This window comes from Opisthorchis viverrini, assembly GCF_000715545.1.
Source record: "Opisthorchis viverrini unplaced genomic scaffold opera_v5_430, whole genome shotgun sequence".
Classification (NCBI taxonomy): domain Eukaryota; kingdom Metazoa; phylum Platyhelminthes; class Trematoda; order Opisthorchiida; family Opisthorchiidae; genus Opisthorchis; species Opisthorchis viverrini.
In genome coordinates this window covers 203774-217369 of record NW_008752087.1, presented here as the reverse complement: position 1 = coordinate 217369, position 13596 = coordinate 203774, and the positions used below count along the sequence as shown (strand labels likewise).

Sequence of the window (13596 nt, the reverse complement as noted above, 5' to 3'; positions counted from 1 at the left end):
TAGGTCCCGTTTAACGCGGCCTCAAAAATTGTCATTATTTTGGCGGTTCGGGGTTTCGTAACAAAACTGGGAAGCAGTTAGTTGGGTCGGTGAAAGGGCCGGTATCAAGGAGATGTCTTGCGATCGAGTTTCTGTATAACCGCTGACCCATGTAATTTAGTTTCGACTGTTTCGCAGTTACCCCACAGACTGCTTCAAAGCACCTTTGAAAAACCCGAACCCCAATTTACTGGCCATTTTCGAGACTACATTAACTAGGAATTGTCAACAAGCACTACGCGCGCGGGGGTGTTGACTGAGAACTGGGGCCACTAGTCATGTGACCGAACTCACATAACCAGTAACTGTCCATTAAACAACTTCCGCTTTCTTCGCCCTATATAATCTCTCGTGCCTTACTCACACGAGGGAAGATAGGGAAATAAATTCTAACATACGTAACATGGATCCTCTCTCTGTCTTGTGAAAATGGACGATAGGGACTATGACTTTCAGCTTTCAACCCTTGTTTACTCCAAAGTTCCACCATATATGATACGCTCGTCCTCAATTCAGATTAAAAAGAAGGCCATAATGGTTAACCCGATTGCAATATTTGGGGAATCAACGGAAAACGTATTCAACGAAAACTACTTTGTAGTTTTTGATGAAGCAAAGTTACCGTCGGCTGGTTGGGCTTCATCTTCTGAATGGACAGATCGTCTAAACAAATCCTTCTACGTTGGTGAATATCTTTTTGGAATCAAAAGTAAGTTGCATTTGTACATTGTGTTGTGTACCGGTTGTTTGATTTACCCCAGGGAAAAGTGGAAGCACAATTCAAGAAGTCGTCTTTTGCTGTAATGAGACTGCGGTAATTTCAAAGCCTTAAAAAAGATACCAGTATAAATTTCCAACGTGTCTCTGAATCTTTGGATGTCTGGACAAATGCCTAAAGGTGAGTTGGTGTTAGGTTTGGATGTCTTGAGGGGACTGGAAGCTTCAGTAATCGAGAACCTAGTGGGACAAATTCGAAAGAGATGCTTGAAGATCCTCATCCAGACATTTTAAATTATCTATCCAGCTATCTCAAGGACGTTTATGTTATATTTTCCAGCAATGCGGATCCTGCCTAACATGAAGAATTGTATACCTTGGGAGTAGTACAGAAAATTAATCTGGGGGCTTGAACCATTTTGCGCCTGAAGGCCAGAAACAGTGTCAAGCTGTTACTTCTTGTTCAGAATACTCGACAATTTGCATTTTGGAAAATAATGAGAATATTTGAACCTCTGGCATTTTGGCAATCATTAAGGCGCTACGCCATTCGGCCAAGGGTTACCTTAAGCATGGTGGCTGACACAAATTAGAAGGACTGACAGTGAATGCCCTGTGGGAATATTTTGGGGATAAAACGAGGGTTAACCGTTCGGTGTAAGTGTTCTGAATGATGGGGAACAACCTTAGAAGAAGTCTTGGAGTCACTGCTTGCGAACCTCCTGGAAAAGCAGCTTATGGTGGCTGAATTTTACCATTGCAAAAAGCTATCAGCTATACGTAAGCTCCTCCAACTGGTAATCATTTGCAGTTAAAGTACCAGGTGAAAATAAAGATTCAATTGCAGTAAGAGGTGCTCCATTTTGGTGCAAACCCAAGGTTCCTCAATGGACTAGGCTGCAAGTTACGGTTAGTGGGGATATAAAAATTAAGAAAAAACGTTTGCACTTGGTGAAAACTGCTCTTCAGTTCCCCTTCGACTATCCAAGTCTCAAACCCGGATCAACAGACAGTTACCTTGTGGAAGTAGATGCCTCAACAAACTCGAGAGACTTTACCTACCACCTAAGAACTTCCGGTCCTCACTCTTTTCAGCCGAGTTTTCCCTCAATTGGTTCGCATGGGACTGTGGAACCTGTCATCAACTTGTTTAAATCCGCACTGAGGAGCGCTTATTGATAAGTCAGCAATTACAGAGAAGACCCCCCAGTAAAGGTCTTCGGAATGACAGGACCGAATGATAAGATACCTGGATTCACAAAACAGAGCGTTTAGACTTACAACCGTTTCAGACGGCATGCATAGACTGTTTCGTTGTATTATATTCCTTGGCTGCAACGTACGTGCGACGGAAACCACAGCATCGCCCACACTGGATTAAGTCACGCATAGTGTACTTTGGTGTAAACAGAATGCCAAGATCTGATCCTTTGGAAGCCTTGTGGTCTTGAATGCCTTGCAAAAAGTTCATACGTCACTGACCATTATGGTTAGGCATAAGGTTGACGACTTTGTACGTTAAGTAGGGCGGTGATCAAACAGAACAGGCAAACAGAACAACATGAAAAGAGGAAGACCACAATACCTCACAAACGGATGGACGTTTGTTTTAACACAAACTACCGATGAGACTGAGGTAGTGATAAAAAGGAAGAGCCTCAGTTCATTGCAACCGATTTCGTGGACACGCAAATTCGATCCACAAGCTTGAACTATGATGAATTTTTCAGACGAATTTTGACGAAACATTAAAAATCAAGAAAGTAGCGATAAAATATCGACCCATAAATTTGCCAGAGTGAAGACCTTCAACTGTCAAATTAAGTGGTCTATAGCTTCGTGAGTCTTAAATACTCTTTTCTTTTTGATATCCGATCAGTGGTGTTCAAAATCAGCTTAATCAACGGCGAACAATAGCACACCAGTGAAACTGTTAGGTGGGATATTAGTTTATAATCAATGTTATATAAGTTACCATTGTAGCGGTAGCTAGTGAACACTTGAGCACAATTTTTAATGCATAGAGGCTGGTGTATAATCTGGATACAAAATGTCTTAAGTTGTATTCCTTTAGTTATATCTTCAATTATATGGATCAATATTTCAAATGAAGCGAGTGGGACGAGCAAGAATCCAAAGCAGACACTCCGGACAACTGAGAAATCCAAAATCCTCAGACAATTTCTTTCCAACTATTTCAAACAGACAACGAATACAGAACACATTGTGGGAATTTGTAAACGAACTTTCTTTTTGGGAATTTCACAAACCTACCTTAATCGAAAATGTCTGATATTTCGCATTGGAAATATTAAATGCTTAGTTGGCCACAGTATTCAAAATATTAGCTGCTTCGGAAGTGTGTTCTTGCAAATCATTCATTAGTGGAGGCGGTCAGGCACGTCTGGTACTAGATGTAACCCTCAGGATCATTCACTGTGCAAATGCAGTGTACAGACTAAACCACTTTGATCGTCTTTTGAGTGTCGCCGCTTGCGTATGTCTACTCTTCAAGCAATAAGTAGTTCTCCTTTTGTATATTAATCAATAATTCCCCAGACGACTGGTTCCCTGAAGAAATCCTGTTGGTCAGTGCTACAACTGGCATTGGATACCACATATTCAAGGAAAACTGATAAAGTCCTCCCTAAAACGGGACTAGGCAACAATATACTGAGACATCTGGTTCAACCTAATCTAGCTGCTTGCTTGGGTTTTTAACGAGCACGGTGCGTTTGAAAAATCGAGCACCCCGATTTTCAAGTAGAGAATAGGAAAACGCCTGGAAAGCAGTCACGCTCCTTAGGCAACCAAAACGAGACGAAATTAGTGCTGATTGAAAAAGGTTGACAGGTACACTGTCGGTGGTTTTGTGGGGCACCGCTTCACGGTGAATTCCTTGAGAGTTTGTTTTTTCAAGTCAGCTGTGGTACACGTGCGCGTGAGTATGGGTGTATTCTTGAGACAGTAACAACGTAATGTGTTATTGAATGTTCAGCATGAAAAACTCACTATCGAGTTGTTGAAGGGATACTAAATGAAACGCAGCAGCGATACAACTGTGTACAACTGTCTACCGAAGTCAAGTGAATGATTTAAACAGCAGATGACTCATTTGGATAAGTTTATGCCTTTGAAAGTATCAGCCTTTCCGTACAAAAGGCTGAAAGCTCACATCGTGAGCAGCTGCTGTAGGTGAGAAACTTTCTAGCATTTAATGGATCAACTGATGCATCGAGTCCGCATCCTAGACTCGTAACTCGTTGTTACGGAAGAGCTGGCACTGTTTTCCGCAGGCGTTGAAATGCCACCGAAAGGTTTGTTCTTGAAAGAACTAAAGCAGGCGTAGTCAAAATGGAATTTGTGCGAGAAGTGTAAGGTTCGACGAAGGAAATCCAATCCTGGTGCGAGCAAAGTTTTGATAATTTCACCTAAAACTTCAGAGAAGACGTATTTACAAACACATATAAAACAGTGAACCAAAGCCGACCTAGATATCTCAGCAGAAGACAACGTCAATAAAACGCTTTTGCTATGCGCATGTCTAAGCGCACTGTCCAACCGGAATCGCAGGAATTGCAGCTTGAACTGCAAAAGGACCTCGGATTGGATATCTCGGTTTACAGTAAAAAAAAATCAAAATTTTGCGAATGAATCATTTTCTTTTTTACTTGACATATCACTAGAATCGTGAAAGTAGCAAGTATTATTTGAATCTTCAGCCGGTCGGAGACAGGTGAACAAAAATGTGGGTAGCCTTATTAAAAAAGCGATCCATCAGATCCATCACAAGGGGGTTTTGCTGATACACGACCCTACTGTAATATAAGACGAGGGACACATTATTTGCATTTTTACATATAATTTCATGCATAGTTTGGACTTAGTTAACACATGTAGATGAATGGAAATGTTCTAACTGGTACGAGGTATGGGAGCTAGTTACTTCTGTTCTTGTCTGAAAGACCTCTGGTTAGCTGATTTTTTCCGTTTCATGTCTGTACGACTGATCTGTGAAGTCTCTCTATCGAGGAAATGTTTTTTTTTTAATAAGAGAAACACAGGCACCATCTGGATTATTGCCCACGAAAGGTCCAACCACATCTGAATGCGAAAACATTGACCCATATTAAGGGAGCATATGACCAGTTCAGTAGCATAGTAACGTCACGCTCAAAACTCCAGTGACAACATGACTTTTAGCCAACTCTGAGATGTACACATTTTACATCTGGCCTACACCTAGTCGTGGTTTTCACATTGTTGCATTCTCTATGAGCAAGCGGTTAGGCTTCGAGGTGTCAGTCTTTAAGGAGGCTGTTGTATACAAAATTCTACTCAGGTCAGCTGCATCTCTCTACATGTTAGCGTCAAGATGAGGTCATACGTAGAGAAGAAAACTACTGGTATAAACATCCTATGTTAGTTCTGCATTCGAACACACACACACAGCTTAGACCAGTTCAGCAGACGCGTGGCTCTGCTGTGCCTGCATGACTACACTGATATGTGCAACTAATATGACAGAATGTGGACAGTTCGTTGACTCGCAGGTGTATATCGTTTGTTGGCGTCAGCAAGGTGTATCAAGCTTCGTGATGAACTCACAAAAATTCATTTGCACCAATCAGTCGGAACTTTTTGATCCCGAAATCGTTTGGATAAAAAATTAGTTTTCAACTCTCACTTCTCACTTTACAACAAAAGACAACGCAGATCTGAGGAAAACCATCACACTTGTCACCAAGCTTCGTGATGAACTCACAAAAATTCATTTGCACCAATCAGTCGGAACTTTTTGATCCCGAAATCGTTTGGATAAAAAATTAGTTTTCAACTCTCACTTCTCACTTTACAACAAAAGACAACGCAGATCTGAGGAAAACCATCACACTTGTCACCAAGCTTCGTGATGAACTCACAAAAATTCATTTGCACCAATCAGTCGGAACTTTTTGATCCCGAAATCGTTTGGATAAAAAATTAGTTTTCAACTCTCACTTCTCACTTTACAACAAAAGACAACGCAGATCTGAGGAAAACCATCACACTTGTCACCAAGCTTCGTGATGAACTCACAAAAATTCATTTGCACCAATCAGTCGGAACTTTTTGATCCCGAAATCGTTTGGATAAAAAATTAGTTTTCAACTCTCACTTCTCACTTTACAACAAAAGACAACGCAGATCTGAGGAAAACCATCACACTTGTCACCAAGCTTCGTGATGAACTCACAAAAATTCATTTGCACCAATCAGTCGGAACTTTTTGATCCCGAAATCGTTTGGATAAAAAATTAGTTTTCAACTCTCACTTCTCACTTTACAACAAAAGACAACGCAGATCTGAGGAAAACCATCACACTTGTCACCAAGCTTCGTGATGAACTCACAAAAATTCATTTGCACCAATCAGTCGGAACTTTTTGATCCCGAAATCGTTTGGATAAAAAATTAGTTTTCAACTCTCACTTCTCACTTTACAACAAAAGACAACGCAGATCTGAGGAAAACCATCACACTTGTCACCAAGCTTCGTGATGAACTCACAAAAATTCATTTGCACCAATCAGTCGGAACTTTTTGATCCCGAAATCGTTTGGATAAAAAATTAGTTTTCAACTCTCACTTCTCACTTTACAACAAAAGACAACGCAGATCTGAGGAAAACCATCACACTTGTCACCAAGCTTCGTGATGAACTCACAAAAATTCATTTGCACCAATCAGTCGGAACTTTTTGATCCCGAAATCGTTTGGATAAAAAATTAGTTTTCAACTCTCACTTCTCACTTTACAACAAAAGACAACGCAGATCTGAGGAAAACCATCACACTTGTCACCAAGCTTCGTGATGAACTCACAAAAATTCATTTGCACCAATCAGTCGGAACTTTTTGATCCCGAAATCGTTTGGATAAAAAATTAGTTTTCAACTCTCACTTCTCACTTTACAACAAAAGACAACGCAGATCTGAGGAAAACCATCACACTTGTCACCAAGCTTCGTGATGAACTCACAAAAATTCATTTGCACCAATCAGTCGGAACTTTTTGATCCCGAAATCGTTTGGATAAAAAATTAGTTTTCAACTCTCACTTCTCACTTTACAACAAAAGACAACGCAGATCTGAGGAAAACCATCACACTTGTCACCAAGCTTCGTGATGAACTCACAAAAATTCATTTGCACCAATCAGTCGGAACTTTTTGATCCCGAAATCGTTTGGATAAAAAATTAGTTTTCAACTCTCACTTCTCACTTTACAACAAAAGACAACGCAGATCTGAGGAAAACCATCACACTTGTCACCAAGCTTCGTGATGAACTCACAAAAATTCATTTGCACCAATCAGTCGGAACTTTTTGATCCCGAAATCGTTTGGATAAAAAATTAGTTTTCAACTCTCACTTCTCACTTTACAACAAAAGACAACGCAGATCTGAGGAAAACCATCACACTTGTCACCAAGCTTCGTGATGAACTCACAAAAATTCATTTGCACCAATCAGTCGGAACTTTTTGATCCCGAAATCGTTTGGATAAAAAATTAGTTTTCAACTCTCACTTCTCACTTTACAACAAAAGACAACGCAGATCTGAGGAAAACCATCACACTTGTCACCAAGCTTCGTGATGAACTCACAAAAATTCATTTGCACCAATCAGTCGGAACTTTTTGATCCCGAAATCGTTTGGATAAAAAATTAGTTTTCAACTCTCACTTCTCACTTTACAACAAAAGACAACGCAGATCTGAGGAAAACCATCACACTTGTCACCAAGCTTCGTGATGAACTCACAAAAATTCATTTGCACCAATCAGTCGGAACTTTTTGATCCCGAAATCGTTTGGATAAAAAATTAGTTTTCAACTCTCACTTCTCACTTTACAACAAAAGACAACGCAGATCTGAGGAAAACCATCACACTTGTCACCAAGCTTCGTGATGAACTCACAAAAATTCATTTGCACCAATCAGTCGGAACTTTTTGATCCCGAAATCGTTTGGATAAAAAATTAGTTTTCAACTCTCACTTCTCACTTTACAACAAAAGACAACGCAGATCTGAGGAAAACCATCACACTTGTCACCAAGCTTCGTGATGAACTCACAAAAATTCATTTGCACCAATCAGTCGGAACTTTTTGATCCCGAAATCGTTTGGATAAAAAATTAGTTTTCAACTCTCACTTCTCACTTTACAACAAAAGACAACGCAGATCTGAGGAAAACCATCACACTTGTCACCAAGCTTCGTGATGAACTCACAAAAATTCATTTGCACCAATCAGTCGGAACTTTTTGATCCCGAAATCGTTTGGATAAAAAATTAGTTTTCAACTCTCACTTCTCACTTTACAACAAAAGACAACGCAGATCTGAGGAAAACCATCACACTTGTCACCAAGCTTCGTGATGAACTCACAAAAATTCATTTGCACCAATCAGTCGGAACTTTTTGATCCCGAAATCGTTTGGATAAAAAATTAGTTTTCAACTCTCACTTCTCACTTTACAACAAAAGACAACGCAGATCTGAGGAAAACCATCACACTTGTCACCAAGCTTCGTGATGAACTCACAAAAATTCATTTGCACCAATCAGTCGGAACTTTTTGATCCCGAAATCGTTTGGATAAAAAATTAGTTTTCAACTCTCACTTCTCACTTTACAACAAAAGACAACGCAGATCTGAGGAAAACCATCACACTTGTCACCAAGCTTCGTGATGAACTCACAAAAATTCATTTGCACCAATCAGTCGGAACTTTTTGATCCCGAAATCGTTTGGATAAAAAATTAGTTTTCAACTCTCACTTCTCACTTTACAACAAAAGACAACGCAGATCTGAGGAAAACCATCACACTTGTCACCAAGCATCGAAAGTTTCAAAAACATGGGCTTACCTGTTGACTTCACGGGCCAACGTGGTCACATCATTATGCTGAGAATACAGAGACGCCTCCATAAAAGTCAGTAAATGACCAAGTTTGAAGTTGGGATAACTGACATGCACATATGAAGACACTGCGCCACCCACAAGACAACTGAGCCGACTCTTTCGGTACAGTTTTCTTCCGACGTTAACCCCACAGACGAAAAAACGCCGTTTGGAAACCACTGGTAGCGTAAGGAGCTTTGCGAATTTCCCTCTGTATATGAAGCCGATCTGCGCTTCGCGGCTTCTCATTATAAATTATCTTCATTTGCAGCACATAATATCCATTTTGGAATTCATCTTTACCTGAAGAAGGGGTTACGATGATTGGTACCATTAGAAAGTGTCCTCTTCGGGGGGAGAGGTTTTTCGTATTCATGGATGTTTTCAAACGCTCAAGTTACATCTTGTTTTTTATCAAGTTAGTTGATACTATTTATGTGCACTTGACGATTATTTTTTCAGTTTTATCACAGTTTAAGACTGTAGAAACCATTGATTTTGTAAGGAACATCGATACTTAATTGATGTATTTTTATTGCATACAGGCTGGCAAATTACAAACACCGCAGCGTTACAGACAAGTGAGTACTCCCCAAGCCCGTAGATCATCTTCGCCTAGTCCCTTGCTTGCTTCTCCACACTTCTAATGAAACCTTCTTGTGTAAATTCCACAGAAGAACCACCGGAATCACAAAGAAACTGCAAAGTACCTACAATAAACGACGGTACGTGGTTCACCATTTTGTTACCCAAGTAGACGTGTATAGTTCTGAAACAAACTGGTCAAGGTGAAATTTGTTTCTTGCTGACTTCCTGATCGGATACAGGCCTTCCACTTACGATGGGAAAGGCGGTTTCCCTGCAGAAGCAATGAAACTTTAGATTAATGTCAGCTAACCGCCCTCCTGTTAGCCGTAATTAAAAAAACTCTAAAAAGTCTACTCGTCAGAACGCCTCAAAGGAGTTTCCTTATCTCGTAATTGCCTCCAGACAAAATCTACTGTAAACAGCTGGTATAGTATAGACGTATCCTTATGCCACGTTGTTATATTTGACGTCGCAACAGCAGTGTTTAATTTTGATCACCAATGGTGGTGTGAAGAGAGTTGGTTTTGTCCTGCCAGTGATGCTAACCTGTGTTGAAAACCCGAGAAGCATTATACAGTTGTTTTATCCATGTTGGGAATCATCAGCAATGAGCACCTCACAAAATTCAGAGCTTCAAACCCACGTCCTTCTGACCAATGGTTAGACCACGAACGGCTGACCAGCAGTATGGTGGGCTGATTACCAAGAGCTAATTATATCGCTGTTCAGTCAGCCGTGCACGAAAGATAAAGTGTCGAAACACTGAGTTTCGCGATACATGCGCTGCTGAAGATTACCGATAAGAACAAAACAGCTGCAAATTGCTTCTTGGCTTTTCAGTATAGAGTGGCCTCACGGACAACACGGAATCCGACTGAGTTCTACTCAAAAGTTCATGACTAATTAAACGTCCGTTTAACAATCACTTATAAGACACGACTAAATAGCTGTTTTTAATAAGGTTCAAAAGGGTTTTCGTTTATTCACAGAGCCCTCATCCGGTGTTTACCAGCTTCTCCTGTGACCGGACAGTGCTGAGATATCAATCAACTCCTTGGGCCGACAAGATGTTTGTCTGATAGTCCGGTTGCCCCCATCGAACGAACGATGAAAAGTGAAAAAACACGTATATTTTCGGGTGGTAAGACATGTCGTCTAATAGGCAGGGTACAACCAATGATGTTCCGGGCCGTTTTGGACCCAAGTATCTAATCATTGGTCAAATAGCTCGTGTCATCCCACCATGAACATCAGTCGAGCGATGAAATCGATATATCCCTCTGATCAAATACCTGTTACCTAGGAACATTTCGTTACACGCGTGATCTACGGAAATCGGGTAGGAAAATAGAAAGCTTCACATAATTCACATACTTCCAAAATTCCGGACATACTCTTGTTTTCTTCGGAAACGGGGCATCATCCGAAAAGTCCGATTCTCAGTTGGCCTTTAAAGTCGAGTAGCGAGGGTTGTAATATTTCTCCTCCCGGTTACCAGTGTTTTCAGAGAAGATAAATAAAACGAGGATAGAGCATTAATACGCGTTTAAGTCAGTATTCTTGAGCGAATTGAAAACGACAATATTTCACCTTTCATTACGTGATACTCGTGGCATACTACCCAGAGCATGAATCACTACATATTTACCAACGGGCTAAAACCAGATTCTGGACTCTACCCGCGGCAGCTATTCAAATAATCAATGTCAGTTGATTTCGCGCACAACTCGGAGGCAGCTTATCAAACTAAGGTATACATTCACTACTATCAGAAGCTTATTCAAGTTACACTAATCTACTTTAGTGAACGGAAGCGACCTTGAAAAAGGTATCATTAAGCCCTAATTACACAGTAGATCCCACCAAAGACCATAAACAACAGAAAATACTGGTTTTGAGTAGTCAAATTTCCTCAGAATTTTTATCTTTCCCAGTAAATTTTTACAAGCCTTTGGGGATGACATTTTTCTCGTTTTGCTGTATCTTTTTTTACCTATTTTGTAATCAAGCTTTTGATATATCTAAAAACCTGAAACCTGTTTTAGTGTCAGTGATTCCTGTCACGGTTCGGATGTCCAATGAAGAGCCATCTTTGGATGAGTTATCAGACGCATTCAAAGCAGCAAACTGGAAAGTGAGTTCTGCACAAAATTTTGAATCGTTGTTTGCTAACATGGAGGGACAAGAGCCTTGCATATCAACTTCACCGCATAGGTTGTACCGACGGCAATTCTAACCTCAGTCCTAATTAGGGACCAAGTGCTTCAAAGCCTGATGGGACATAATCAAAGTCTTACCGCGATGGGCCACAGTAAGATACGTTCATATGCAATAGCGCTTTTTATATTCAATGGTCTCTACTCTCTTCAGGACTGAGTTTCACGTCCAAATGTTGCAAGAATTCCTATTGATTCAAAACATGTTCACATGTATTTCTTATGCACTTTACTATGTACTTTATTTTGCTTTGCTGGTTGGCAGTAGTCGAGAAATCGCCTCTTTCCAATTATCATCTGGTTTGGATGTGTGAACCAAAATCGGGGTCAAATCGAATACAGGGTTTCGAAAAGTTATTTTCCGAGAAATTTGGTCCTAATTGTGGATGTTTTCAGGATTTGTACTATACACATCTACACAAATCTCGTTTGAACAGTTCTCCTGGCGTCCTGGTACATGAACATTTCTGACAGTTCAGACATGATAAGTCAGATTCGTAGTGCGTGGGGTAATGGTAACACCCTCACCTAACGCGTCAGGAACTAGGTGTCAAAATCCAGCAAGCTCAGTGATGTGCAACGCTAATGAGCTCTCCGAAGAGAGGATCAAGGGCACGGTGTTGTAGACTCTCGAGAATAATGCATATATATATACCCTTAGCCGGGAATTGTGGGTGAACTAGAATCGACACTAGAGTAGCCGTCCCTGGTGATAATATATTTAACCAAAGAATAGTGTATCGTCAGTACTCCGCAAATTCCATGCCTTTCTTCTGGTACTGATCGGTTAAAGGGTGAACTAGAATCGACACTAGAGTAGCCGTCCCTGGTGATAATATATTTAACCAAAGAATAGTGTATCGTCAGTACTCCGCAAATTCCATGCCTTTCTTCTGGTACTGATCGGTTAAAGGAATGCTCAAGACCAGCACCACGTTCAGCCACGTCCAAGCCCTGTTGAAAAATTTACGTATGCCCTGTCCAATGTTAGAGTATTAAAATTGGACTTGTGAACTCTAGTAGTTTTTAAATTTCCCCACGAGGGCAGACATATTCACCAACTGTCCACGAATCCTGATTTTGGAACCAATTCTCGGTTAACAATTCACAATACCACCCTTCAAATTTTTCTTTGAGTATAATGGATGGACCGCGCGTAGTCCCAACGGTATCGATTTTAAAGCGAACCGCGGCAGACCATTGATGAATGCCTCTTTAGAGCACATCCAACCATCTGATTCAGCTTAGAACCGAAATTTAATTAAAAGGCAAAGATCGTTATAAAAATCGAACTTCCAAAGTTGTTCCATTGTGTTAAATGAATATATGCCCAAGCCTCGCCCCGGAATTTTGCAGTAGAGTTTCAAGTCACCTGGTTGAAGTATAAAACAGTTTGGAGGATGAGCAACCCTTGGCAGGATTCAAACTGACGTTAAGGTGAACAACGCAGTAAGACAGCGGTCGGCTAATTTTCAAGTTTATGTTAGTAGTATCCTATTTCCTTTACGGCAGCACTATTCGCACATGTAAATAGACACTCACGTTTTATTGTTTGACTCAACTTTGACCTCTGTGTGAAACAATGAGTATAAACCAGCCTATCAAAATCCATGCAACTGGGTAGTATGGTCTATCCGGTGGTAGACTTTATTTTAGACAGCGGATGAAGTTTCACCGTATTTTCTTCTTTTGGAAGAATGACAAAAATGGTAATGTCAGTTGGATTAGATCAAAGGTGTCATCTGGTTCACGGTATAGGGCACCAACTTTTACTGTTCATTTGTAATTTTACCTCAGATTTTCAATTTCTGTGAAAGCTGTTAAAAAAACACTGAAAACTGGCACGTCGGAGTAGCCTAACACTCCATTCAGTGTCTCATCCGCTTTTAACTATGGTTTTTCCTCAATGGGAAAATTTTGGAACCGACTGAGAAGCCATCATCGCAGAAGGGCTTGGCTAACAATCGACAGTTTTTAACTGGGCAAATTTTCACTTTTAACATGAAGACTCCATCAAGCCACGTAAGCAGGTCACCAATTTGGCCAGGTTTTAAGGAAGATGAAGAACCAGTCAGTAGGACCTC

At 40.5% G+C, this 13596-nt stretch overlaps 1 protein-coding gene across 1 annotated transcript in view; it reads left to right on the top strand.

The window, feature by feature from the left end:
- Nucleotides 1–468: 468 nt before the first annotated feature.
- The window catches only part of T265_15303 (hypothetical protein), a gene marked incomplete at both ends in the record, with an annotated part of 19617 nt that continues 6489 nt past the window's right edge, over nucleotides 469–13596 (top strand). The window contains 3 exons of the mRNA XM_009177481.1: nucleotides 469–748; nucleotides 9254–9289; nucleotides 11306–11430. Coding sequence (XP_009175745.1) covers nucleotides 469–748; nucleotides 9254–9289; nucleotides 11306–11430 — 441 coding nt within the window. The remainder of the gene's footprint in view (nucleotides 749–9253; nucleotides 9290–11305; nucleotides 11431–13596) is intronic.